General features: G+C 40.6%; 1 protein-coding gene across 1 annotated transcript in view; it reads right to left on the minus strand.

The window, feature by feature from the left end:
• LOC306751366 (transmembrane protein 132D) overlaps nt 1–23,287 on the minus strand; it is a gene marked incomplete at both ends in the record, with an annotated part of 28,895 nt that extends 5,608 nt beyond the window's left edge. Inside the window, 6 exons of the mRNA XM_079234932.1 lie at nt 1,671–1,879; nt 4,319–4,462; nt 6,761–6,932; nt 9,894–10,040; nt 15,520–16,447; nt 23,113–23,287. Of these exons, the coding sequence (XP_079091058.1) occupies nt 1,671–1,879; nt 4,319–4,462; nt 6,761–6,932; nt 9,894–10,040; nt 15,520–16,447; nt 23,113–23,287 (1,775 nt within the window). The remainder of the gene's footprint in view (nt 1–1,670; nt 1,880–4,318; nt 4,463–6,760; nt 6,933–9,893; nt 10,041–15,519; nt 16,448–23,112) is intronic.
• Between the last annotated feature and the right edge of the window lie 3,798 nt (nt 23,288–27,085).

The raw sequence follows: 27,085 nt of genomic DNA on the forward strand, positions 1-27,085 counted from the left end.
AAAAGAAAGCAAAGCAAGAGTGAGGATGTTTCATTAATCCACAGTTTCAAATTAAGTTTGCTCAAAGTTTAGTACCAGTCTATTTTGTCGCTATTAATTAGACAGAAATCCCAGTTGCTTTTCTGCCACAAAGAATGCACATGTCCAACACTGTAACACAGTCAGCCTTGCAGAGAACATCCAGCATCCGCATGAGCCAAAGAAATGTCACATTTCTGACCTATTCCCAGTATCTGTTTGTGGGTATTGAATGTTATGGGAAATGAAAGCCTCAAAGAGTTTTTACCCTGGAGAAAAGAACAGCCATCAGTCTGCCATCATCATTAGTATTGAGTGAAAAATAACGACTTTACTGTAAGTATGGAGTGAAAATCCACTAACCTTTGTCTCCAGGGCAACTGTGTTGCCTCTACAGTGTCCTACCCACTAATGCACCAAACACAAATGGGATGTTTTTATGACTGAATGTATTTACAGTATACAGACTGATATTAGAAACGCACCTCTCTATTTGCTGTTATACAGTGCAAGATCACCACTAACTACAGATTCAGAAAGGAACATCCAGCTTTCGGACATTGTGTCAACAAAAACGGATCATTCAAACTTCACAAAGACGCAATGGGATTTATGAATGGCTAACTCAGTATATATCACCACAGATGATGCCGTTTCCTTTTAAATATCTCCATAGGGTCAACTGCATAATCCAACTTTTCTATGAATACAGCACAATGGAATGCGTCCAAAATACACTGAGATGCTTCAACCAATCAGAGTGCAGCCTGAGGTGAAAGGAGAGAGGGAAGGGGGAGGATTGGATCGAGCATGGCACTGCCAAACCGAGATGGAAATACAGTACAACATTTACAAGAGGCGTGTCCAATAATATGTATCAGAGATGGTTTCCGTTTTAGTTATGACATTTCCTATCAGAACTAAAAATGGTCTGGAGCAACCCTTTCATTGGCGTGGGTCCATCTGCACAATATCCATTGCTGACATGAAAACGCCACATAAAATACATTTAAGTTGACCAAACATAACGGCAAATATACAACAATATATTCATTATTACTGCAAATTCTTACATTTATCCCTTTAGGTTTGGATTTAAGTCAGACGACTAAATTAATAAGTCAATTGTTGTATTACATTTAGTAGCCTTATTATTGGGTTTTTAAATCAATAAACAGGCAATTAAAATCAATTAACAGGACATGTCTCACGTTAGTTATCTGTCATTGATCTGATTTGTCTCCTCATACAAAGGTTTGCATCATATCTTACTAAAGGTTATTCCAGTTTTTTTGTGCATTCAAAGGTTGTCCAGCAACACGTATCAATGCCCTCTTGTTATGTGCATGCAGTCTTTTCAAAATAAACTTCCGTTTTCACAGGAAACAACCTGGCTATGTTTATGCAACAGCACTGCTCGGTTCAATTTAGGAAAATATCGGGGTTTGGGACAAAATAACTATGGAAGTAGCATGACTTAAGTATGCAAAACAAATATATTGAAAAGGTCTTTAAACCCGACCCCCTCCCCCCCATCCCTACTATACATGCTTCTAGAGTATATGTAACTCATACAGTACGCTACCAAGAGCTCTAGGAATAACAGATGTATAGCAATGCAACTGTTTGACCCATAACTGGCCCGGCCTTACCTCCTGCTGCCTGTAATAACAGGGACTCGCCAGCCTTTGATCTGGCTGAGCTCGGGGTCGGCCACATCAATTAGCAAGGGCAGGCGAGGCATCCATACACTCATCTCCAGCTGGGCGGTGAGGAAACCGTAAGTGAAGTTGAGCATCACTCTGCTTCTCCCTGTTGTCTCCTTCCCATTTACATACGCATATTCACATCGCTCTGACACCTGAACAAGGCAGAGAAGAAAAAAGAGAAAGACAGACGAAAGGTGAAAGGTGAATGAGGCAATGTCCTAGGTTTGAATCTGGTCCGAAAGCTTAAGACAGTCGGATGTCGTTCCTTTCCTTCTGCCAGTCGGTCACTCTGAAAACATCATGATGGAAGACAAGATAGTGATTTTAAAAGTCACTTTACAATCACTTTACAATCATTGGACTAGAGTTGGGACTGAACTATCGTCTCATGATTTCGTTGGATTCAACTTTCTCCAGACAAAGAGGAGGTTTTATTCATGTAAAGCCCTGTGGAAAATGAATAAGAAAGTGTTAGTATAAAAACTGACAAGGAGAGGAAAGGCTGAACAGAGGCACCAATGCAAATGAGCAAAAAAACTCACAAACACACACATTTTATACATTTTGTACAACTTCCAAAGTCTGGCCAGGGAATCGTACAGTGTTTCTATATATATGTCATGTAAATTCACGACCAAGGGTCTTTATGAAACTGCAGCAGAATATAAACTACATCTGCCTTCTGACTGTTCCTCTAGTGCTGTACGGTAAGCGGGAGCGTGGCAGCTCCCCCACCAGTGAGAGCAATGAGGTGAGACACAGCAGTTGGTGTGTTTTATTTAAGATTGGAAGCCTATCTCCATTGCCGCCTCACTTATCTTAACAAACCAGTGGCTCCACAGCGGTAATTGGAGGGCACTAGACTGTAGAGCAGAGGGTAGCACAGGAGACAGGGAGGTGAAGTAAGCGGAGGTGGAAAAAGTGAGGAAAAAAGCAGAGGGAGGAATGACTTCCCAGGGAAGTCAACATGTACTCCTGTGGAAATCTTAAGGGAGAACGGTCGGTGAAGACGTTTTCCCATCATGCCACATGGTGTGGACCAACATCTCTGATGTCTCCAGTGCCACCACATGTACTGTAGATGGGTCAATGGACAGAAAATAAACTCTTTAAGCACTTAAATCACGTTTCCGTTGAGGCTTGTGGCATCTAAAACAATTACAAGTAGCATTCAAAGTGTTTAAGAAAAACGCTTCGAAAGAAATGAAGAGCATAGCATCTAAAAAACATTTTTCCAAGTTGTGTTTGAACATCTGTTATAGGTGGTATTGTATGTATTATAAATGGTCAATAAAAGTGTGAAGTATACATGTTTTGCAGTTATCAATATATTGAAATATGGGTCAAATTAGGAACTTTCTCCTCATTGTTTTGGTTTGTTTTGGCAGCCGTCTTCAGCAAAAACATTTGCTGATAACTGACAAAATCACAGATTCAGGGGTGGTGGAGAATTTACATTTAACAGATGGCCATTTGCTAAATGTGAGAATAGGCAACTGTTTGATTGATCCACATAACACGTTCATAATGTTATACTATGTTAATATGTCAGCTTGTTTGTTGCCTTTGAGTGGGAAAGAAACATCTATGTATGTTTCTTTAAAGAGGTCAAACATGCAACCACACAACAATGTTGCTCTTTCCACTACACACAACCAATTGTTAGCTAAATGTAAGAGCTTGTATGTGAATCAATCCTGAATAGAGATTCACCCTTGTGGCAGTTATAGTATGAACGATATGTTTTGTGGCTTCAATCTTTACCAAATTCAGCTGGTCGGTGGTTTTGCTCTGAGAGGGGTCAATGACTGCAGGAAGAGTAAGAGACCATTTAGAGATACAATAATAACTGGATTAAGTTCCTCTACTGATACAGAAAATCCTTACAAACATTCTCCCTATTTTCATCTCTTTCGCACTCTCTTAAGCTCACACACTTAAGCACACCGCCTCGGCTGCTGTGTCGTCTAATGGAAAATCATTTCTTCTCTTGTTTTCTCTTCCCTGTCTATCTCTCTTTGCTCCTACTTTCCCAGTAACATAGATCCATTACACAAAGGTCAAATCCCTGTGCTTGTGGACTGAGTGCTGGGATCATGGGCTCAGTCTCGGGTGCCATATGGAAGAGGCTGCTTTTCTCCAAAATTCTTTGACACACTCACACTCAGACAAGAGCTGGAGCTGTTGAGTATGATAGTACTGGAAAATCAAATGTCTTGGGAGTTATATAAGTGTTTTTTTTTATCTTTTTTCGTTGTTAAAAAGTTACATTTTGTATTATCTGTGCAAACTGTAGAGTGGTGCATCAACATTACTTGAGATTAACTGATGCACTAAAATTAAACTCTGTTGAAAAGTCTTGTACTAAACATCTCACCTTGAACATGCATGTAAATGCATTTTCATAATTCTGGCAGTGCAATTGCTCTAGAGCAAAAACAAGGTATATGCTGAGCCTGATCACAAACGCTAAATCACTTTATTGTTCCATTAGTGCAGACGTGAAGCAAATACATTTACAAGCAAGACAGGAATGATTACAGTAAGTATTTCAATCGCAGTTAATTAAGAGAGTGGGTAAATTGATTTACCTTGAGTACATCCTGCTCCGTAGACCTACAGCTGGTGTAGTTGGTCACATCGGTGACTGAGCCATCGGCCTCAACAGCCAGAGTTTTCAGAGGTACCGACACCGTTTCCCCCGTCAGTACAGCAGTATTCAAGATAGCAGTGCTCTGTGCAGAAAGAAGGGCCACGTTAAGGAATAGGACAAACTTGTGGATGCATTATTATATGTTTAAGTGTAGTTTATAGGTTGAAGGCTGAGATGAATTCTTCTTCATCTTCTTAATAATAATAAAGAGTGTTGAATGTAATTCTGTTGAACATGTATTATACCTTTGTGAGGAGCTACTACCTGAGCCCGTAGGTGACTAGTAATTGAGCTGCAGGTTAACTTGAACTTCTGAAACTCTGGGTAAGAATAAAACATAGCAGACTTTCTGTGAAACCCAAACCGTCAACTAGCCTGCTTTGTTATAAGGATGAAAGTATCTAGAGAGAATGCAGGCTTTAGACACTCTGACAGAAAAATGAACTGCCAATTACTTTGCAAATCGTTGAAGTCAGTTTTCACGCAAAAAAACATTTTATGGTTCCAGCTTCACAAACGTGAGGATTAAAAGAGTATCTTTGCAGTGTGGTATTAGTACTTTGACCAATCATCACAACTCGTATGGGGGCAGGGAGGACAGGCAGAGAGTGCTACTGTAACAAGACTAACGGAGATTAAAACACTCGCTGGATCACAAACTTGATTCGTTTAAATCACACTGATGCAAGACTGGACAGATGGGCTCAAAAACATTCTCTCTGTGATGATACTATACATGACATGTCTGTCCCTCACAAACTCACACACCTGGAAAAGTAATCCTCGCTTAAAGACCCATTTGCCCACCTTAAACAGTACATCTTTAATCAATGTTGAGCAGCATTGTAGCTCATATACATCAAGCCTGATGTAGCTTTATTCTTACACTTAAACTCCTCCTTCAACATGGATTTACAACTACTTTGCAGTTTACAAGATCTCTGATAAGGTATTTTGAATCTATTATAGGTTGAAGCTGTGTAAGTGTAAGGAGCTCTGGGTTATCAGCATTTTTTTTTCTCCCTTCCTGATGCTTGTGGATAAGACAACACTCGGCAGATGTTCCCCGGCAGCTTCATATTCTGAACTCTTCGGCTTGACAGCTGCCGACCGCAGTTCAAAAAGGACATGCTCTAGTTCAGAGTGCGACACTGACCCAAACATAAGCCACTGCATCGTTGGTAGCACAAAATCAGAAAGACATATCAGCACTATACGGTGCTGGCAGCACCTAACTGAGAGATCTCGACTTCCGATGTTTCCGCTAGCTCCGCAGTAATCTGGCTCAGAGTGATCAAGTAGTTCAACTCAGTTTTAAATCTGTTTCTTCTCTGAAAACAGTGTTATCGTTCAACTCAGTGGTAAGCCTTGCTATTGTGCATTCATTCGTTCCTTCATTTACTTGTTCATTCAGTGAGTCTGAGTGCTGAATCCTTTATAGGGTTATATGTCAGGGATGAACACGTCATTAACATGGGTAGAACATGCAAACACCACAAAGAAAGGGCAGAAAATCAAACACACAGCCATCTTTGCTGGGAAAAAAATCCACCATGCACTTCCTTTACTTCCATTCAATACTGATGTGGTTGTAAGAGTAATTTGTTTTGCTATGAACATAAAGCTTTACTTTCAAGGTAAAGAGCCACAGCCTGTACATAGAAGAATTAATAGACTTCTTTCATATACAGGCTCCACAGTTGAGGGAGAAAAATGTGTGTCACTGACAGCATTCACATGAAGAAAAAACAGAGATGAAACATATTTGCTCCCCATCGCATGTTTGATTCATGTTGATTATTGCACCATGAAATAGCTTACTGAATCTCCTGTCAAGGACAGACATACACCTACTGGAGCTTGTAATTTCTGATAGTTACATTCAAATGTAAAGATATCTGAGACAAGGAAACATACTGTAGCAGCAGGGAATCAGTCAAGGCATCAAAAGAATTGTCCATGTGTCATTAATAATAAAATGTCTTGGTGATTTGAAATTATCGAACTGTGTAGTGCAGACTTGTAATAATTTGAAATGGAGGGAAAATAATAACAAGACTAGCTAATAACATGGTCGTATTTGTATTCTCTTTAAAAGCAACAATTAACTGTCAGAACAGAATGTGCGAGAGTTTCGTTGGAATTTATGATCGTCTCCTCTTGTTTTATGATTCGAGGGAATCCTTCCACTGGCGGAAAAGCCAAGTGACCTGGTGTCTATAACTAACAGATTATCCCCATCCTGTGTACACTTTCCTTGAATGCCAGGATCAATAACATTGCAATAGTTCATTTACTGCGCACCCTGCGGGTAATGCAGTGTTTCTATGTCAGTTAGTATTTTTAACAACACAGAAATGAATGCATATATTGTCCTCACCATGACCAGAGGTGCCAGCCCCACATAATCTCTCTGAGTTGTGTAGATCCGCATTATGCCCACATCTTTGATGCTCCCTGGCAACTCCAGGCGCCAGGAGATCGTCTGACTCTCAGCCTGCTCTGAAACAGCTTTTGGCACAAAGTCCAGTTGTAAAACTTCCAGAAGACCCCTGTTGAGATAGCATTTTAAAATACAACAGGTTTAGACAAGTCAAAGCAAGCCATGGCTTGAAAGATGGCCAATACAGCCACAAGTGGCTCATTATGATAACATGAACAATGTTAAAATATTGTATAACAGTAGCAGAAGTAAAACAAAAAATGTTTTAAAGAATTCACAAGTCAGTGAACTGAGTAATGTCAGCGACCCCACAAACTCTAGCTAGCTAGCATTAGCCACCATTAGTGTACCAGACCAAGTCCTGTGAGAACCTGTGAGCGTCTGAAATTGAGTACGGGTGGCTTTTATGCTTATGAGTTCAGTGTTTAATACATATATAAAGGACAACAATTGTGTTGTTTTTCACATTTACTATTTATTCAGACTTATAAGTAGAAAAGGCATGGCTAAGTATTTTTGGAAAATACAATATGAAAACTTTGGTTGTGGAACCTTAGCCTTTGCCCACATACAGTTCAACTTTTATCACAATCCCCACATAATAAATTCAACTGTGTTGTTCATGCGGAGGGTATTTATGGTGATTGCACCATGAAGCGATGCAGTTAAAAAAAACAAAGACAAGCTGGGGACATTTGAACAAAAAACAAATGTTTACCTGTCTAATATTTGTTATTGTCCTATTTTACATTTTTTTTATAGAATACTGGTGTGAATAAATAAAGATCCTTCAATGGAGAAGGATCTGATATGAGCTGTGAACTCTCTCGCGGGAGAGATTGTGGGAGAAATGTAGATATTTGTAAAGAGACTGCCTGTGGAAATTAAAAAGAATGATTGTGAAAAACAAACTGTCGAGTTTAAACCAAAAGTGAGTGCAAACCACAAGAGGTCTCATTTCCATCAGCTGATGGAAGAATGAGGTGAGAGTGTGCAAGGAAGATTAAGTGAGCCAGCAGAGAGTTGAGCCATTTGAGTATTCTGGTCAAAGGATTGTCAAAGAAAAGGCATGTGATGTTATTTGATGCTGGAGAGAGTACCTGCCAGTAGGAACAGATCAAAGGGGGGAAAGTGCAGAATGTGAATGGAGCTGTAGCACTTTGAAGTGGAGCAAAACTTTGCATAAAGCAAAACAATTAACCTCTCTCGTACATGGCTAAAACTCACGTTTAAAAAAAGTCATAAGTATTGAATAATATGTACATATAAAAAACATACCGAAACACTGACGCTCTATCAAAAGGAACTCAAGGAGTGTGCCTGTGTGCATACATAAGCTTTGGACTGCATGGTTAGAGATTAAAAGTACTGATCGCAGATATTATAAAATGAAAAATCGATTTATTATGAGTGTGAAACTATGGCTGATGCTCCAGGCGGTAGACTCGCAATTCAAGCTGAGTTCAAGGATTTCCCAAGTTTCTCTTCTCTTGATGGCGACGTTCTCCTGTTGCTCACAGAGGGCCAGTGATACCACGTTGAACGGTTGACGCTCCTCAAAGAGAAACTTCTGCCGAGTCATTTCACTGACAACCAAACAAACCTCACACTTTTAAAAAGGAGAAGTTTGGGAAAAAATTTCTCTAACAACCAGCGTAGTGTTAATGATCAAGAGACTAACTTCATATGAAGTCATGTGTGTCTGGGGAAAATATACATGAAAGCATACCGAATGAGGTCTAATTCAAATATTTACAAAATTTCTTGTCTTCTTGTATTTTCTTCAACAAAAATGGACTGATTTTAAACTGATAGAGATGATTCACACAGAAAATACTGCGAGAGAGTGAGACCGAGAAACATAGAAGGGGTTAATGTCCCTATTTCCTGAAAATCTATTAGGGGGGACTTTAAACCCCTGGACATATCATCACTTCAAAGCACAGTGGTGGGAGTACGTGTGTGTGGGCTTGCATATGTGTGTGTATGTGTGTGTGTGTTTCCTGGTGGAAACACACACACTCCATCTGAACGTGCAAGCGCTTAAGCCTGGATAACGTAGCCGTGATTATGAATGATTACGCATAAGTGGGTCGGGCGGCCGGCGGCTGCTGTGTGGGCGGGAGGTTGCTGGGCAGAGGTGGCTGTGGTGTGTGCCACTCACCACCACCAACGTCAGGCAAAACTGTTGAAAATAACTGGTGTACATCAGTTAAATCATGTAGTGGAAGTGCTATATATACATTTAAAATGAAGTCAATAGAGGTAGAATAACTCAATTACATTTTATTTTAGTGACTATCCCGTTATAATGGGGATGATCACGAAAGGGACCAGGAATTCAGTCTTAATTTTTTTGTAAATGAAGTTTCTAATTGACCACCTCATTTAATAATATCAGATAGGATAAGAAATATAGATTGTATAGAATGGAAACTGAGGCTATTGATTGAGATAATATATTTAGGAAGTATTTTAGGAAAATATAATGACAATCAAAGGAACTCAGGAAGCTGAGCTTCCCCAATTATCCATCTTTTATTTTTGAACATCGCTGTGTCTCATTAACCTCTTCATTGCATCCTAATGAAAGCTAAACACAGCTGGGGACTGATGATTCAAACCACACAAATAACTACTCTAAACTGTTTATATGTTGCTTTGGATTTATTCATTGTGATGTTTTTACAGTGTTGTTGTTCCTGCAGGATCACTGTAATATTCTGCTGATTTCAGAAGTGTGGACTGCTAATCCTTACGGAAGAACTCCTTCACAGAAAAGGGTCTGCAAAAATCAGAGAGGGTATACATTTTGTAAACTCATTTCTTCTAATGCTTATTGTTGGAGATGTGCATGGTTACTCTCTTACCTCTGCAGCCTAAAGCAAGTCTTCTACATGAAAACAGATGCTGTAACAGTCTTTTACACAGAGAAAAACTAATGTGCTTTACTTGACTGCTTACAGCCTTTACATCACTGGAGCTTATTGACATCTCAGAGAATGTAGAGAATGAAAGGAAATAACAAGCAACAAAAGTTTTTTTTGTGTGGAGAAAGTGCAAGACTGACCTCTTTGCAGTGACAGCAACCTTCCTCTGGCAGACAACGGAGATGGTGTTGGGAGTCGCTTCTCTGCCAGCCTCCACTACGACGTCCCACAGCGCTGAGTCACTGGGCCGCGCCGCGCTGAATGACAGGCCCGCTTTTACTGTCGCCCTGCAGTGAATACATAAATAAATAAATAAATAAGGTAATGATCCAGTTAGTGCAAAGCATGAATGTTAGTCACGAGATGTCTCATTAACTCACTCACGTGTGGAAAAGTAAAAGAGTAAAGAAAGTTTCATGTGCTGTACTTTGTTTCGGTGTAGTTTATGATTCTTTTAATACAAACTGAAGTTTCACTACTGCAAGCCCATATTGAGGATTATTACAATGTATTGTACCGTGTCCTGTGCAGCTCATATTGCACAGGACACGGTACAATACATTGTAATAATCCTCAAACATTCAACAGAAGTACTTGAATTATTGCCATTTGTGTCTTTTGTAAAAGATGTTTACCATGTTTTTGCATATTTTATTTTAAATATATATTATACTCGTGAACATATACATAATGATACATGCATAATGTATATGTCTGCGTTTTGTATGCGACCGTTGATGTTTTTAGTCGTCCATGTTGTTCCTAACGAGGCGAGTCACCCACAGACTGATGTGTCGGAGGCTGCTGTCGGACTGAGAATTAGCAGGGGTATTTATTCCCATTAGCCCTGGGGACAACTGGGAATCAGTTAATCAGACACACACATCACTCTGCTTTGAGAGATAGAGGGCTTATTGTGAATAATGTGAATGGACCAGACAGTCCTGGAGGTCCGACAATCACAAAGCCTTTGTTTTTTTTCAAGCAGATGTCTCTCCGCTAAATCGTTGCGTCAAATATCATTGGAAGGGTCACAGAGCAGTTATTTAAGTATTAGGCTCAAAAGTGAATTGAGGGACACGAAACGCTTCTGCTCCTTGTTTAAAATGCAATGAATCACTAATCTGCACTCACACAGACACCCAGCTACAGGGGGAGCCTTGTGTGTTTCCAAAACAGGCCAATTTCCTCATGGTTGGGATTCAACGAGGTGCTGGAAAAGTTCCAGGGGGAATTCAGCTCATGCTCACTCATGAGCATCACTCAGCTCCCGCGGCATTGTCGGCAGGATATTCACGCTGAGAATGATTTGAAAAAACCTCAACCTTGAAAACGTGGTGTATTCGGTTTTCGGTTTTCAAACTGCGAATGCCGCTTGATTGAAGCTGAAACAATCTTGAGAAGATGTGTGGCATCCATGTGACAACGGGTAGACTGTGGCCCTGAGAGGATGATTATTTTCCGAATAAGACCAAAAACAAAGACAAAAAGTAAACACTCTAAAAATACCATTAAAACTTAGCCACTTTTCCATCAATTGATACCGGGAAGGACGGATTTAGACGTTAATTGTGTCAAATTCAATGTCACGGCACAAATATAAGATGTATTAGAAGTCTCAGTTTTCTTCTTTTTAGCAGTGGCCCTCTAGCCCATCCACTCCATGATGATATATTAAATGAATATACCACTAACAAAGACTTGAAACAAAGATCAAATCATTGTAGAAATGCTTCTTTTTTTACACAATATGCTGCCCAGTAATGGTTTACAGAGGTAACCCGCTACTTTACAGCAATCAGTCTGTTTTTGCATCTGTTTCAACAACCCGTAGCGTGTCATTTCAGCAGCAAAACAGTATCTAAATAGCTGAATCATATATCAAAACTGATGGAAAGAGAGGAACTTCTATTCTAGTCAGGCTACAATAAGGGTCAGCATGCATGACCTCATGCTCAGCACACACTTACAAATACTGATTTGTAATCAAACAGCAATCAGACTGATCAATAACCATTGAGACAGGGTCAAGGTCAGAGTTGTTTGACAGACAAAACACAGTATGCAAGCGAGTACACACACACACACACACACACACACACACACACACACACACAAAACACACACACACACACACACACACACACACACACTTGGTCCTTGGAGGAAATTGACAAGCTAACATTTCAGCAAATGCTGGATAAATAAATGTGCAGAGATCTGTTTCTGGATCAAAAACCTTGGAGCCAAAGGCCAAATTTCTACATTTTCAATTGCAATTTGAATGGATTTAGATTTGATCACGTAGATCAAGCAGGCAGATCAAGAAAACAAATATAATTGATACATTTTTCAAATGTCAGAACTTTTGTTTTGTTCATTCTTAATGTTTATGTTTTTTTCTATTTAAAAAAATGTGTTATTCTGATCAAAGATTGTGTTTCAATTATGAACAATTGTAACTAACATACAATCAATATTGTTTTTCCCATCATGATCTTACTGAGCTGCCTACATCCATTGACTCTTTTGCTTGCTGCTTGTCCAGCTCAGCATCACAGTGACAAAAGCACCTGATGACCATCTTTCCCAGGGGTACAAGCCCCTTCAACCTGCTCCTGTTGAGTGTGGAGGAGCAGTAACTCAATGCCAGAATCTTCCTGGATCACTGAGTTTCTCGCCCACAAGGAGACAAGATACTCCCCGCGGAGAAACCTCATTTCGGCCACTTCTGTGCTCGCTCTCTGTCTTTGTCAGTCACTGCCCAGAGTTCATGACCACAGGTGTGTGTGGGGGAGGGGAGCAGAACGGATATCGACCGGTAAAGTTAACGACTCTTCAGTGCTGTTTTACCAAACTCTGTCAATCTCTCCTTCTTTAAGAAGGCGAAAGCTGGAGCAACTCTGTTGTTTGCCTACTAATTTCTAAGCATTAATGCCGGAAAGGATAAAGGACTTTTTCATTTATCTCTCAGATATTCTGCTGATACTTCAACGCTGTATATTTTCAATATCTGATGTTACTCCTTTCTGTTCTTTTTTTACCTGAATGTGAGACCACACAATGTTTGCTATTCAATCTGAGGACATGTTCATATTTCCATATGATTGCAATTTTGAGAATAGATGATTTTTAAGAATAAATGTTGTGTTTACAAGCTGCATGTGAGCTTAACAGGTGCGTATGATGGCCACACACACACACACACACACACACACACACACACACACACATATCTACGGTTAATCCTGGCAGCTCAGATCATCTCTCCCCTAAAGGGTTAACCTCTTGTTTCATTTTCAATCAGGGCCGCAGATTATCTGGCCTAACCCTGCTGGAGTGGACTCAATCTTGGGCCAAAGAGTGAAGTAGAGCAGGGATTTCTCCCAGGAGGAATCAATCACTTTGCCAAGCTCCTCACTGCGAGCCTTCACTTGGACTTAACCGCTGGACTCAGTCCCCTCTTCTTGTCCAATTCATTCTGGATGTGGCAGTAGGGCAGAAATACACGGACTGAAATCACTGACCTGACTGGAGGGACTTCTTGGTGCGGTCAGTGACTCAGAGTTTGGGGGAATCAGGTGGAGGGGCTATAAATCCTTCCAAACAGTCAAAACAACAGCAGATGTCGAAGGGCCAACATCTCTCTATCAAATATTATTCACCTAATTTCAACAATGTCAGTAGAGCTACATTCAGGTCACTGGGTTTGTGTGTGCAGGCATGTTTGTGTCTGTGGACGGCCGGTCTGATTCACGAGTAGGGGTTGGCTGACACACAGCCACAGGTTTAACTACTATAATGGATTAATACACATATCTTCACATTTCTCTCCATTTGCCTGCATCCCGCTGCAGATTACTGCAGGGGTTGGTATGTTGCTTGCAGCATGATATCACTAAATCGTGGGATTAAGAGAAAAATGTGTCTTGTGTTTTAAAAAAAGCAACCATTAAGCTTAGTAAGGACTGGACACGCAAACCTTTCTGTAATGGCTTTACACTTTACTGATCTGAAGCATTCTGATAAAAACAATTTTACTACACTCAGTGATGTGCATCAAAAGGCAGCAAGTAGAAACTTTGAAACAGATTGAACTGCTGGTGTCGGGGCTGCTTTTATCTTGACTCCACTTTTACCTACAGGAGTGAGGGAGATGTTAGTTATTTGTTTTCCTGCTTCATTAAATTGATGCATTATTTATGAAGTCAAATACCCAGAGAACCTTGTTGAAATGTTAGTGGGATGTTGAGATATGGAAACCGGTGAATCATTTGCCAATTATTTCCCTGTTTATGGAAGAGTGCTCTCCATAACTCCCCCACTAACTGAGAAGTTGAAGTAGACAGGATAGAACATGTCAGTAATTTATGAAGCCAGTGAAACTGGCAAACAACACAAGTCGTGTTGGCGCTCTAGCATTTTACTGAATGGCCTTCATGGCGAGCCCCTATCAGTATTCAAGTGCCTTAAGTAACCATTTAAATGCATGGAGCTTATCATTCATGAAGATACTCAAATATACTGTTCATCATGGTGATTCAACTTGGTTTCAGTCTCTTTTTCTGCTTCATATGTTTCAATTAAATTTTATGTGACTCCTCCTAAACTCTTGGCCTCTGCAGACTCAGCAACATAGTTGAATAATCTTTATGTTTTCTGGGAATGACATCTTAAGTTAAACCCTCTCTAGCTTTATTTAAATCATGTACTGTAGCCAAAATGGGATAATGGCACACTGCAGTAATGTGATATCCTGGTCCTGTGTATTATTAGTTTACTGTTTACCAAAGCTGCAGGTACAGGCTATAGCACTCTGTGGCTTACAGACGAGCTATTAGCGAACCAAATCTGACAACATCATCGCCACAATACATGCGAAACAACTGGCAGAATTCATTTTAAGTGGGTCTAACCCCTACAGAATAATACATGAATATTAAAAATGACTAAAACATTTCATATATAAATCAGGCCTATAGAAATAAGATTTGAGACTTCGGTCACAAAAATGAGAAACTGCTGGGAGTTGACTCACTTGATGTAAAGAATTCATTTGATGTAGGAAACAAACCACTCAGGTCCCATGGTAAAATAACCAGGAAAGCATTACATAGGTCTTATATAACCTAACACTTTGACAACTATCAAAGTTGAAAAATGTTTGAACCAAAAAGACAACTTGAAGTAAGTCAAATGACTAAAGACCTGACTTGGATTTGCACGAAAATACTACAAAGCCAATGTAAAATGTAACACTAGAGGTCAGGTCCATATCCAAGCTGTGATGCACAGTTCAAGAAAATGTGTCTCAATTCTTAAGGAGTAATAAACAAGTCACACTGCATGTCTACAAAGCTCCCCAGGATTTTGTTATGTCTTGTGAAGGAATAGTTTGGGAAATTTGGGAAATGAGTTTATTCGCTTTCTTGCTAAGAGTTAGATGAGAAGACTGATACCACTCTCATGTTTGTCCAATAAATATGTAGCATAAGAACTGAAAACAAGGCAAAGGCTAGCCTGACTATGTCCAAAGGCTACAAATCCACCTATCAGTACCTCGAAAGCTCACTGAACACTTTGTGTCTTCTTGTTGGGTTTTACAAAGAGGTTAGGCATCAGAATATTTCTTAGCCTTGAGTCTTAAATGTGAGGCTCAGAGAAGATTTAGGAAGTCACTGCTCAAGGCCAAGAAATTGTTCTGTTAATCCACAACAAGAATATTTTCAGACGATTCCTGGTAAAGAAAAAGTGAAGATCTCTCACCTGAGAGTAAACGTTTCCAGGGTAGATGTGCTCGCCAGGAAGACATAGAAAGTTGCAACGTCTGTGGCCTTCAGGGGCTTAGAAGAGGTCTGGATCACCAAGGCGCCTCCCAGTCTCAGTCGAAAATAGGTGGGGTTCCCTGGCAGAGTTTTGAGCAGATTGACACTTCCTATTCGCCTCATCGGTGTCCCTGATCCCCCAGAGTCCCTTCCTCTTCCTACTCCTACACGTTGCAGGCTATCCTGCGGGACACACTGGCCTGTCCGATCCCTCCGGCTCTGGAAGTAGACCTCCACCACGTTCCCCTGAAGCCCCTTAATTCCTTCGGTTCTTCCTGCTTCTCTGCTAGAGCTGCCTGACCGGCTGCCTGAGCTGAACCAGGCCGGTTCTGGCCGAAGCTGTGCCACACAGAATCCACCCGGAAACACCAGGCATGCCCCACGAACTTCCCTCGTCTCCCAGAAGGCGTAAGCAGTCACGCAGTGAGCTCGGTCCTTTGCCTTGGCTCCAGCGCTCTTCCTGCCGTCATCGTCTTCAGACCCCATCCTTTCTTGCCCAACGGTGATGTAATTTTCCGTGGGCATGTGGAAGAGAATCTTGACAACAGGGGATGAGGAACGAACCTTGCGGACCAAAATGACTGGCAGGATCCTGCGCCCACTGAGGAGCAGGTCTGGAGGAATCGGGGCATCCACACTTCGGGGGCCGTATGAAGTGTTGACAGCTGGCTGGAGGAGCCCAGCGCCTTTACCAGTAATGAGAAAAGTCTGAGTCTGAGCCCTCAGGCTGGAGTTCCTAGATGACTCTGGACTTTCCTGCCTCAAAAACACATGATCCACATTGAGGACTTGAAAGTTGATGGTGGGATGAACTGGCGATGGGGTGGAGGATATCCCATTGGCCACAGCAACTTTCTCTCTTTCACCAACTGGGAGGGGAGAATTTGCAAAGAGAGATTAGCACATAAACGACTCTACCGCTGCTTAAACTCAACATTTGTAGTGTTCGGTTTAAAATGTGCTTTAATGATACATACAGCTACCACTTACAAAATCGTGAGTAACGTAAGAATTGAGAGAAACAGGACAGTGAGAGTTTAGGCATGACAATGATTGGCCTTTGATAGTGCATCTAAAACCGGGCCAGGAGATGGATTTATCTGCACTTTTGAATATGAAATGTGTAAAAATAACTCTAAAACATTTAGATCTTTAATTCATGGGACCATCAAAACCGCTGTTTAAGAAGAAGAACATGAAGGGAATTTTTAACAGTTTTATGCTGAGCACATTTTTGAGCACACCATTCCTGTCTCTTAAATTTAAAGAGACTGTTTAAATGAACCGGAGCAAAGCACTGCGAAAACCAAAACTCCTCCAAAGTGATTCACTTCTACGAATAGAACAGTCTAATGATGGCACTCAATGTAGTTGGACTGATGGAAAAAGACACAGTGTTTCCAACGGCATAAAAAATATCCAGATGGTGACAACTATCGTGAATCCACAGGTCACACATTAGATGTTCAGCCAAATGACAAACTGCTGATAAATGGCTCAATTTCAGGGAATTAAACACATAATATTCTCCATTGTAGTTATCATTGTAGCACTAAAACAAAAACGTGCTATGTGTTTAACTCGTATGTGGTAGTATGTGTAACAAAGTTATATCCGTGCTTCAATAGAAATTAAATTTTTCCCCACTCTCAACAAACTACTTCTACTCGATGGAATAAAGGGAATGTCAAAGGCAGTGCATGAGTGGTAAAAATCCTCGCTTGTAACTTCCATAAGATGACAACAGGATGCCGCGTGTGACAGCTTCCACCTCCTCCTGTCAAAGACCCGTGGTAATTTGCCATCCTCCGTGTTCAAGTGCTTCAGAATTAATGTGCAAATTATATTTTCTCCCCCTCACAAAAATTATCTATCTGAAAGCAAATGTAAGGCAAAATATAACCTCCCCTCCACCCACAAAATGTCTTACAAGTGATGCATCATTATTTTCAGATTTTCTTTTAACCATATTTCATGAATACATCTGTACGTAAATCAATTTTCTCTCTGAAGGTAAAGGAAAATGTATACACAGGTCAGAGATTATATAAAAAGTATTCATAAACACACACACAGGTAACTGTTCTTTGGATTCACATTAAAAAGCCAAAGAAGATATTGGTGGGTACACATCCCATTCCGATGATAGCTGCGGAACAAAGGGAAATCAAAAGTAAAATTAAATGTGATACAAGGGTGATCCAATTATACATCTATGGTTTATGTGCTATCTGCTGCTATAAATCTGTATATCTGGGGCTATGAGAAAAATAAATTGAATCGTCTAATTTGTAAACTGCCATTTTACGAGAAATTACTAAGGAGATGACGTTTTTCAGGCCATTTGAAATAGGCCCCAGGCCAATGTTCCACTAATTAGATTTGTGTGATGATCCAGATCTGATATTTCCGCTTTTAGACAATTACTGGCTTATAACCATAAACAGGATATAAAAGTAAAAAAAAAAAAAAATATATATATATATATATATATATATATATATATATATATATATATATATATATATATATACATATATAAACAAAGGACTTAATTCACAATCCTACACAGTTGTATACAGTAGGGAAGAAAAAAATCCATTTAAATTTTTTTTTTTTTAAATGCTGACTTTGGATTTAAATTGGAGAATTAATATTTGGAAGAGGTTTGTGCTTCTTTCTTTACTTTATTGTCGGTGTTCTACTCTAACAAGCAGGAGATGGATGTCTGTATACTTTCAGTTCACTTGTAAAAATTCGACATTATGCAGTTATAGATTGGCCGATACTGTCTCAAGGTTGTAAATCCATCTTGTTAAGATGTAACCTCATGAAGTGGGCCCGATAACGTCTTAAGCGGATACTTCTGGTCAGAGCAGTTCGTGGAATGAAGAAAAAAAATAGAGGGAAATAATCCTCAGACTGGTTCAAAACCAATCTGCAACATGTCTGACTATAACGTAACCAGGAAAGGACATGGTTCATAATTACATACTCACAATAAAAGCAATCCTCAAACACTCACATTGCCAGTAAAGAGTAAGATCACAGTATAGTGGCAGCCTCTGAGATCCATAATTAGTCCATTGCTGATCAGTGAACATACTATGTATTGATCAGATGTCAATTTGTTTGAATCCTGACTGGATCCCCTGAAGTATCTTGTGACATTAGTAGAACTAGTTTAAATAATATAAACCACTTTTGTAAATGTGAGTTCAACCTCAGACGGACTCGTTGACACAACAGGCGGCGCATCTGTGACTGGACTGAGAGATGAGGCTGCCATTAATATTCATGGGTCCCATGCAGAGAAGGTATCAAAGGCTGAACTCTATCACTTAGACACGAATTAAGAGCACAGCTGCACTGCTGAGTCCTGCACTAGCAGGAATGCAGCAGTCCCAGGCATAATGTGTGGATGATGACACCGACACACTGAGATATCATGTGCAGATATAAATGCAGGCAATCTCAGAAAGTAGTCGTTCGCATAATATCGGTATCACGGAAAGACAGACAGCTTACTGTGACTTCATAGCTCCCAATGCAGGTTATCTTTAAACAACCAGAGAAACAGCTGTGCAGCCGCAGCTTCAGGCCTCTTTAATCCCACAGATGAGGCTCCCTGATGCACACTGGAGAGCATGCTGTCACTTTCATTTAGACAGCGGGACAATGAAATGGACAGAGGTAGTCACCACAAAACACGTTGCTTCTGAATAGTTTTAAAATCCCAACGTGGACATTTTCTAAACTGGTTCTATATTTTTAAAGGCCCTCCTCCTCCTAATGCAAACAATAACTCAGTGCCGTTTGGTGGGCCTACTTTAGTGTGTGCTAACAATAGGCTAAAAGAAACGGCAGCTCACTGTCCTAGTTTGTGCATATGTGAGATTATACCAGAACTGTAATAAAGGGGACAATGAAGAAAATCTTGTAAAACAAGCACAAGAGCATGCTTGCTTATTTATTCTCCATTAATGTTCCCACAGTCAACACAGCTGGAGCCTTAGGCTTCTTCCAGCCCAGTTATTTCTACATGTGAAGACGGTCTGCTCCAACACACATGACCCAACAGATGAAGGAAATCAACAGCCATCATATTTCTCACCTTTAGCAGAAGTAAGAACAGCCACTGCGACGATTGGGAACAATGAGCGGAAGGGAAAGTTGAGCATCATCTCAGCAAAGTTGCGGGTTCTGCTGCGCCCTCCGCAGCGCAAGAGTTGCGCTTTGGCGACTGGAAGCAAACCACTAGATTGCCCGGAAGAGCTCTACTTCTTCTGACTATAGACGATCAAGTGAAAACAAAATGCTGGTTTACGTCCTTATCCACGCAGAGCTTTGTCTTGTTGCAGCTGGAATAGTTTTGGGATGTGTTTCGTATCTTCTTTTGGTTCCTCTGAGTGACGAGAGGGATGATTTCCTCCGGGAGCGCACGGCTCGAGCTGGCACGGCAGGACAGCAACAGGCACGGCTATTCCCATGATAGAAATGAGTAAACATGTGCCCTGGTTCAGATTAACGAAACCACGTGGGTAATCGCCGGTAGGGGAAGAGCTGCGAGCAAATTAAATGCACATGAGGTCAAGGGGATCAGTGGTTTCTCTGCGACTCATTTTAATGAAGGGCGAGAACACATTAAATCCTGTTTTTGTTTTTGTTTTAACTGTATTTAAAGTTATTTTTTTAAATTCACAGATGCTAATATTACACTAAGTAGGCATTTGTATTGATTGGAGACTCTGTGCTAGTTATTGAAGGGGAAAACAAAAAGTTAAGTGTAGGTTTTGCCAGCTGCCAGCTGCATATTCCCAGTCCACAGCATCAGATGGGATCATACTGCATAGGATGGAGCAGATGGATGCAGGCACTATAGCTAAAACCTTGTGGTGTCACAGCACATTATGCATTTGGCAACATGGTACAAAGGATCAGCAAACACTCATAAGTCTCATACGCCCTGAACAACATAAAGTTGATAACCTCACATATGTGTCCAGTTCACAATTCAAATAAAGAAAAGTTGGATTTTGTTTCTTTTTCTGTGCTACATCAAGCCTCCAGGCCACATTTAACATTTTAACACTTTGATTAATTACGTTTTTTTCACTTCATCTGGCTTGACCTAAAATCTCTTACACTCATTATAACGAGGTGCATCAGTGTGAGTTCAAAGCCTGAACTTAAACAGCATGGTGTCTGGTTAGATGTGCCCTACAACCAGGGAAACCATAATATGGGGTTATGCAGTTTAAGCACCATGGCATCCATCCACATCCACTAAGTGCTGACATCAGATTCCCGGTAAAGCACACCCGGTGTTAAATGAGCTTGGTCAGACTAGCATTCAATTCCCCACTCACTAACATCTCACTGAATACCTGTTGACTGAAACAAATGTGCTTTACCGGCAGAATACGCCTGCCAGCAATACCCACTGTGCCCACTGCCTCGATGCCGGTTTTATTGCAAGGTGGCACCAGTGCCAAGGTGACAGCAATATGCATGCAGGCATCATTGGCAAATAAACATTTTCTCCGCTGCCAGTAGAGGCTGATTAGAATAAATATGTGCCTTAGAGAGACATTTAGGAATCTCTAAATGCCAATAAAACTTTGAAGAACTACTGGAGTCTGTATTATCTCAGAGGAGGAACTTGATTTTTCTGTACACATTGCGCTACTGTTTACAGTGCAGGGTTTGCACATGCATTGCATTTGGAAGCCACTGAATTTTAATTTGAGCAGGTTGTCTGTGGTTTTACTGGATGAGATTATTAAAGCTGACAGTGGCAGAGGGCACTGACTATTGAGTCTGGGAACGTCTCCAGATCTCAGTTGTTTTTCCAGACATGCAACCTGCTGCTTGTGCTATTAGAGATGACGGAGAGGTTGGTCCGATGCACCGCGTGTGACTCCAATACGCAATATAAAGCAGCTGCCAGGCGGCTCAACCATTTCTAGAGGTCATTTGATGTGGAGCAACATGGGTAAAGACCTAAATCCCTGTCTACTTGTTTCTTCTATAACATGCAGTGGTGCTTCATTTAGCTGTTGAAACAGAAAGACAGCAGGAGAAATTACCTCAGTGACAACTGGTCAGAGCAAAAGCTTAGTCAGGAATTCAGGAAATAGACCATTGCCTCTTTTTTAGCCACGAGCACTGTGTATGACTCTAGGGATGGCGATGTCGGCCAGACGGTTGGTTGATCCTCCACTTTGTTTCCGGGCTGAAATATCTCAACAGCTATTGGATGGATTGCCATGGAATTTGGTGCAGATGTTCATGCCGCCCTCAGGGTGAATTGTAATCACTTTAGTGATTACTCTACTTTTCCTCCAGCGCCATTATCAGGTCAAAATTTCAATTTGTCTAATACTTTGGTATATGACCAAACACCTGCAAAGCTAATTACATTCCCATCATCCACAGCTGTACTTGTACTTAGCTCTAATTAGCAGATTTTAGAACGCTAATACGCTAAACAGAGCTGCTAGCATTGCTGTAGACTCCCAGTCTTTGATCTGCTGGTTGGTTTTAAATATGTATTCAGATTTTGGCTGATGTATCCCAAGGCTGCATACAATTAATTATATGTTTTGAAGTACCATGTCTGCCCACTATCTCTTCGACCCCCAAAATAATTCATAAGCCTCAGTGTGGCATTCATATCTGTGATACCTCTTTTTGAGTTGTGTTCAAACTTGAAATAATGTATATCACTGGAACCTGCATTTTCATAATATGTCCTGTTTTTATATCAAAACATGATTGCAAACAGAATCTGCACTGTTTTCTTGCTCCCCGTCTGTTGAAGAGTGCTTTGGAGCTCTCCCCATTAAAAACATCAAAACATGGTATCACAGAGGATTCAATTTGGGAGCTTGAATTTATAAAAAACATTTTGCATCAAATGAATAGCAAAGAAAGAAAAAATGTTCCAAATATATCTTGCGGTTCAGAGGAATATGACTTCTAAAAAAAATTGTACGATAATATTACCTGACACAAGAGGCACCGCATGCATCGAGCTGTGTATGAACAGACCAGAACATGTCATATCAAAACGTTAATCTGTCAGTTGACATCCAGGTGATCTATCACTCAACTCCTCGGTGCACACTGGGGTCATCATATGATTACTAGATCTATTAACCTTTACTGACACTAATCTAGCTCACTGATGGATATTAAACTACAGCAATGTTCCATCTTAATAATCCTATTGTCTTAACTTCCATCCATCAAACAAAGATTAGATCAACTCGTCTATCTATTTGCCAGGGGAGCACATGAATAGAATATTAACAGAAAAGGTGATTCAAGAATACCTAAGACAATTGGAGCCATGAGCATTTATGAAGCCATCTTGAGTGTAAATCATTGCAAACTGCTTCTGTATTCTGTACTCTGATCTCTGGGGAGTGCTGGAGTCCATTTTCTGAACATAAAGCATCCGGTGCACCTGTGTAATAACACTTACCACCAAAGTCTGCCAGGGGAGGCGGCCAGTCTTTTCAACACTCACGGTTCTCCAGCCAAGATGTGCCCAGTGAGCGTCTCCCGCTTCGAGCCGTCTCAGCCGAAGATGAATCACCAAGACGAGGCTCCTGCCCCGGCTTCCTCCCTTTGCTGACGTCAGCTGACATTCGTCCCTTGATGACGAAGGAATGCTCCTCTCTGAACACAGGCAGCATAAACATCAGTTTTCCACCCCGGCAGGATGCCTTGGATGAGTAACAGGCCAGGTGGTATATCCTTCCATCAACAACCTGCCCTCAGAGCGCCGTGATGGACAGGAAAGACGATTGCCTCAAACCACCTGCTGGGAAACGCATTAATGTTGGACTGGATGGACACACGGCTGAACTATTCCGTGTGATCCAGCGTTTTTGTGTTCTGTAAAAATTGACTGTACACAACTCCATGTCATATCACAGCATCAGATCATGGGTTTCTGTTTGACTTATAAGTGTGCCTCATAACAGCATGCAAAGAAATGATCTCTCTTTTATTTATTAAATCAGGCAGCTTCCCCAAGGACCCCAGACCCTCAGGGGAAAGTCTGCAGGTGCCAACTTTATTTTAATCTATTATCTGTGAAATCTCTGTAAACTACTCGTACCGAGATGTAAAAATTTAACCAAATGAAATGCTATTTGAAGTTGTTTTGGCAACTAAATTAACCTGTGTTAAATCATATTGTCACACACCAGCTGGCACAAATTTAATCTGGGAACTGATTGGTAATCCAGGATGGGAGCACTGGTTGCTGTGTGGCAAAATGAAGCTCGCTGCCTTGCTGTGAACATTGTGGTTAAAGGTTAGTGGTTCTCAACCTTTTTTCAGTGATGTACTCCCTGTGGAATAAATATTTTTTCAGCCAAGTATTCCTTAACCAGCGCAAAGCATTTTGGGTTGAAAAAAACAATGTAGTGCACAGCGCTGTGACATCAGTGTCTGATTTAATATGGAATATATACAATTCACACAATAACACTTATATTATTGAATATTTATTAAACAACTATTTTTGAAAGGATTTTTGAATTGGTGCTAATTTTAAATATATATTTTGATATCTCAAGTACGCCCTGGGGTGCCTTCAAGTACACCCATTTGAGAACCACTAGGTTAGAGGATACAAACTTGCCTCAGGGCCCTCGAGTTGGATGATTCGACCCTGTATGCATCCATCGGAGGATATGTAACAAAAGAGCCTATAATAAAATCCTACAGTTACTTTAAATGCAAAGCAACTTGTAGTACCATTCACAGCCCCTCTAAACCTCTGTACCACACATTTACTGCATGAGCTTCAGGAAGTTTTCAAAACTGTTCCCAGAGACTTCAAAAGAAGTCTCCAACTCGCGTCTCGGTATATCAAAGTCAAATTAAAATATTTTACCTGGGAGATCCCTGCTGTGATTTTTGGGCAGAAGGGTCAAATGGACGTGGAGTGCTTAACTGGCACACTGAGGTTTTCTGAAATATTCAGAGAGGCCAGCAGAAGATGGATGTCTCCTCATGCCCCCCTCTGGTGGCGTGGCATGCAGGACGAAAGCGAGTGATAGAGAGGTTACAACTGGCAAGAATTTTAAACATCCATTGGCCCTCGGGAACTCCACAGACTTACTGCTCAATAAAGATCTGTTGGATAGCGAGGGAAAATAAGGGCAAGAGCGAGCGGAAGGGAGGGAGAGGAGAGGAGAGGAGAGGAGAGGAGAGGAGAGGAGGGGAGGGACGGGGAGGAAGAAAAGGAAGGGAGGAGAGTGAGAGGAGAGGGAGAGATTAGAGTACAGGGCAAATATATAAGATGCAACAAAACAAATATTCATTGATTTACACAATGGGTGTTTCAGTACTGAAACGCTGCAGTATTCACTCAGTCTTTCAGGTTCTCTCTGGTTTTAATCAACACTGAACTTAAGCCAATGGTAAAAACAAATATGCATGTAAAGGGTATACAAAAGGAGGATGAAGGACTATTTCTCAAGTTCAGCTTTGCACACTTTTCATGATGTGAAATGTGTGTCTTGTGGTAAAGAAAATCAAAATGCATTGATGAGACTGAGACCTATGTTTGTCACATTCTGTATCGCATGCCTCATCGTGAAACTGCAGTCTTCAGTCAGGCGCCATCCTCGCCAAACTGAAAAGCACTGCTGCCCTCCAGAGGACTGTGATGTCACAGCATGAACAAGCGGGCCGGTTCGGTAGTAGACACACACACACACACACAGACAGTATGTGACTGAATAGATTGAAGTAAAAAAAATAATGTTTTATGCACTTTTTATTTGAAAGACCCACAATGCTGATTTCAAATCTGCTCGCCTCTGATTGGATTTATTCTCTGCCTTCAAGTACATGTGGTGGACACAGTGAGGTGTGCTTGTAAAACTGAGTTATAAAACAGGAGAAACGGGGAAAGGAGAAGCGTGGTTACAAAATAAAATTGTTTATGGATAAGTCATGAATTTGACGGATGTGTTACTTCTCATGTCAGACTCTTGAAATGACACATACTGTATCAATCTTTGTTGGATCGCACTCTTTGAGAGCTTTGAGACTAATTGTTAAAATAACATTCAGGACTCATCACAGGCTCCTTCCACTCAGAGTTTGAAGTCATGGATGACAGTCAACATCTGTTATGCTTCAGATCTCATTTAACAGCACTTCACATATTACTTGTTGTTGCTGCATCGAAGCCAAGTCGCTTCAACGTCTCGTTAATTATGAATCTAACTTTAACTGACAGTCAGTCTTGTTGTTTATGAACTGCCAAGCAGGCTTGTGTGAACCCGGCATTGTCACCATCCCTTCAGCTTTTTTTGTCCCTGATGTGATGACGGGCAGGATGTGATTTGTTGTGATGTTCTGGGCTGAGTGACAGTCTACCTCCACACTGATAGCAGAGAGAATATTGAATTTAGATCAAAAATGTAATTCAAGAATAAATGTTGCATAAATCAATTCCTCAAATCATTATAATTTGTCATGTCTTGATCAAACTGATAGCTGAACAAAAGATCGCTGTCATCCTGTTATTGTCATTCATTAATGAGAGTGAGGCTGAATTGGGGATTTTCTCTCCAAGCAACCACTTGTTGCAGCCGATTACAACCTGGGGATAAAGATTCAATCAGACCCACGGTGGATGTGCCATAAAGCGACCGGTGACATAACAAACAATATTCTTTCCAGAGAATCCCCTGAAATACATTTGACTGCACTAATTAGAACACAGCTTCTATTGACAAGCACTTTGCCTCCACGGAGAGGACGACTGTGAGAAGCTTTGTTGGTTGCAGCCATAAAAATAAGCCATGACACTTATAAACCCAGGTTATTCTTGGTGCTAATGTCAGCTGCTACATGTCTTGCCTCCATACATTTAAGGGTTATATTTTTTTTTAAATGTCACGTCTCATTAATGTGTGTGACACTGCGATGATTAAAGATAGCCCAAATCCAAACAAGCCATCAGTCAGGTCCATCAGTCCAGGATATGAAAATATGATTGGACATCTTTGTAAATGAAGCTCACGTTAAATAATTGTCTTTATGAATGTATTATATAGCTGTAAACAGTATCATGATAATGTCAAAATTTGTGAAGTCATAAAAAAAAATGTCTCTTCTGGTGTGAATGCAGCCACCAAGAACACTGACTTATTACAGCTAAAGTAATTTGACAACAGTGGCTACCAGAATATTAATCATATGCTGTATTAAATGCAACATCTGACCTGCCCCCCCCCAGTGAGAACCCATTTACACAAATTAATGCAAACAATAATTTCCTAAAAAATATCAAATTTAATTTGGTTATAAAAGTTGTATTTTTTCACATGCACACCCATACATAATGATCACCATAAATACTGTCCAATGATTTCTCTTTTTCTTGTTTTCTTTTTTAAAACCTTGATTCACAAAGCAAGCACATACGGTGGACTGATACATCTGATTTCAAAGGACACTATGGAGAATGC

This window comes from Taurulus bubalis (assembly GCF_910589615.1).
Source record: "Taurulus bubalis genome assembly, chromosome: 19".
NCBI classification, from domain to species: Eukaryota; Metazoa; Chordata; class Actinopteri; order Perciformes; family Cottidae; genus Taurulus; species Taurulus bubalis.